The sequence below is a fragment of the Homarus americanus genome, unplaced genomic scaffold (genome assembly GCF_018991925.1).
Source record: "Homarus americanus isolate GMGI-L3 unplaced genomic scaffold, GMGI_Hamer_2.0 scaffold4904, whole genome shotgun sequence".
Lineage (NCBI taxonomy): Eukaryota > Metazoa > Arthropoda > Malacostraca > Decapoda > Nephropidae > Homarus > Homarus americanus.
This window is the reverse complement of record NW_024727045.1, coordinates 64737-67636: the sequence shown is the minus strand read 5'-3', so window position 1 is coordinate 67636 and position 2900 is coordinate 64737. Positions and strand designations below refer to the sequence as shown.

Sequence of the window (2900 nt, the reverse complement as noted above, 5' to 3'; positions counted from 1 at the left end):
TCTATCTATCTATCTATCTATCTATCTAATCGCTGTCTTTATGTCTGTCTAGGTAGGGCAACCGAAAAGTTCATGTTATGACAAGTATACTTATGTATGTATGTATGTATGTTTAAACCAGAACTATAGTGCCCATGACTGTGATATGATCTAACTCCTTCAGTTGTTTATGATTGACACCAGCATAAACAATTTAGAATATCTCCTGGTGATGCCGTACAGGAGTATAATACACGTGTTAGCGGGTAGGCTGGGTACAGTCTGGGTAGGCTGGGGAGCGGGTAGGCTGGGTACAGTCTGGTGGGCTGGGTACAGGACAGTCTGGGTAGGCTGTACAGGACAGGCTGGAGTAGGCTGGGTACAGTCTGGGTGGGCTGGGTCAGCAGTCTGGGCTGGTGGGAGGCCAGGCTGGGTGGGCTGGGTACAGTCTGGTTGGGCTGGTTACAGTCTGGGTGGGCTGGGTACAGTCTGGGTAGGCTGGGTACAGTCTGGGTAGGCTGGGTACAGTCTGGATAAGCTGGGTACAGTCTGGGTAGGCTGGGTACAGTCTGGGTAGGCTGGGTACAGTCTGGAGTAGGCTGGGTACAGTCTGGGAGGCTGGGTACAGTCTGGGTAGGTGGTACAGTCTGGAGTAGGCTGGGTACAGTCTGGAGTGGGCTGGGTACAGTCTGGGTGAGCTGGGTACAGTCTGGGTGGGCTGGTCAGTCTGGTGGGCTGGGTACAGTCTGGGTAGGCTGGGTACAGTCTGGGTAGGCTGGGTACAGTCTGGGTAGGCTGGGTACAGTCTGGAGTGGGCTGGGTACAGTCTGGGTAGGCTGGGTACAGTCTGGGTAGGCTGGGTACAGTCTGGGGCAGGCTGGGTACAGTCTGGGTAGGCTGGGTACAGTCTGGGTGGGCTGGGTACAGTCTGGGTAGGCTGGGTACAGTCTGGAGGCTGGGACAGTCTGGGTAGGCTGGGTACAGTCTGGGTAGGCTGGGTACAGTCTGGGTAGGCTGGGTACAGTCTGGGTCAGGCTGGGTACAGTCTGGAGTGGGCTGGGTACAGTCTGGATAGGCTGGGTACAGTCTGGGTGGCTGGGTACAGTCTGGGGCTGGCAGTCTGGTGGAGTCTGGGTAGGCTGGGTCAGTCTGGGTAGGCTGGGTACAGTCTGGGTAGGCTGGTACACAGTCTGGGTAGGCTGGTACAGTCTGGGTGGCTGGGTACAGTCTGGGTAGGCTGGGTACAGTCTGGATGGGCTGGGTACAGTCTGGGTAGGCTGGGTACAGTCTGGGAAGGCTGGGTACAGTCTGGGTAGGCTGGGTACAGTCTGGGGGGCTGGTACAGGGAGCAGTCTGGGTAGGCTGGGTGCAGTCTGGGTAGGCTGGGTACAGTCTGGGTAGGCTGGGTACAGGAGACAGTCTGGGTAGGCTGGAGTACAGTCTGGGTAGGCTGGGTACAGTCTGGAGTAGGCTGGGTACAGGGAGACAGTCTGGGTAGGCTGGGTACAGTCTGTGGCTGGGCACAGTCTGGGTAGGCTGGGTACAGTCTGGGTAGGCTGGGTGCAGTCTGGTCTGGGGGCTGGGCAGGGCAGTCTGGGTGCTGGGTACAGTCTGTAGGCTGGGCAGTCTGGGTAGGCTGGACAGTCTGGGTAGGCTGGGCAGGAGACAGTCTGGGTAGGCTGGGTACAGTCTGGGTAGGCTGGGTACAGTCTGGGTAGGCTGGGTACAGTCTGGGTGGCTGGACAGTCTGGGGCTGGGTCAGTCTGGTGGGCTGGGTACAGCTGGTGCAGACAGTCTGGGTAGGCTGGGTACAGTCTGGGTAGGCTGGGTACAGTCTGGGTAGGCTGGGTACAGTCTGGGTAGGCTGGGTACAGTCTGGGTAGGCTGGGTACAGTCTGGGTAGGCTGGGTACAGTCTGGGTGGGCTGGGTGTCTGAGGGGTACAGTCTGGGTAGGCTGGTGCAGTCGGATGGCTGGAGCAGTCTGGGTGGGCTGGGTACAGTCTGGGAAGGCTGGGTACAGTCTGGGAAGGCTGGGTACAGTCTGGGTAGGCTGGGTACAGGAGACAGTGTGGGTGGGCTGGGTACAGTCTGGGGGCTGGGTCAGTCTGGGTAGGCTAGTGCAGGGAGACAGTCTGGGTAGGCTGGGTACAGTCTGGGTAGGCTGGGTACAGTCTGGGTAGGCTGGGTACAGGAGACAGTCTGGGTAGGCTGGCTGCAGTCTGGGTGGCTGGGTAGGCTGGGTAGGCTGGTACAGGGGACAGTCTGGTGGGCTGGGTACAGTCTGGGTAGGCTGGGTGCAGTCTGGGTAGGCTGGGTACAGGGAGACAGTCAGCCTGTTTTTTTTTTTAACCTTCGAGTTTCTTATTATTATACGTGATTTGGGTCGGGTTACTATTTAGTGATCTGAATTGTTATTGGAATATTTTGAGGTAAGTCTTCGTGTGTGGGTTAGCACCTGCAGACTTATCCTGGATGTTCCAACTAGTTATATATGAATAGATAAAGTCTCTGAAGTACAATATATGTAATTTAAAATGAAAAACAATATATTTAAATGACCTATTAACGAGATCCGATGGAAATTTATGTATTGCCAAGACGCCGTTGTGTACAGTACCTCCGTTATGTTTACCATCGACTCCTAAGATTTTTCGTCCCGCCATCGCGCATCTCACACATTACCCAGCATGGCATTCCAGCAGACACCCTCTCGTAGCCTCAAGTACAATAAAGAACACACTTTTTGTAACAGATAGATGTAACGTTATTTCCAGTTCACCAAAATATTATACAGGAAAGATCCAAGATGATGAAAATGAGTTTGGTTAGATTGTTGTGGTAATAGTTTACAACCAGTGTCATCTGTGAGACCGACGCCAGTAATTATCTTGGATTCAATGTTATATTTCACTGTTTGGGT

The 2900-nt window shown here is 54.4% G+C and overlaps 1 protein-coding gene across 1 annotated transcript; it reads right to left on the bottom strand.

Moving 5' to 3' along the window:
- Window positions 1–701: 701 nt before the first annotated feature.
- On the bottom strand, window positions 702–2643 carry LOC121865760 (adhesive plaque matrix protein-like). Its single transcript, XM_042365307.1, has 2 exons — window positions 2598–2643; window positions 702–2290 (listed from the first exon to the last, which is right to left on the bottom strand). The coding sequence occupies exons 1-2, from the start codon at window positions 2641–2643 to the stop codon at window positions 702–704; spliced, it is 1635 nt and encodes a 544-aa protein (XP_042221241.1).
- Window positions 2644–2900: the final 257 nt, after the last annotated feature.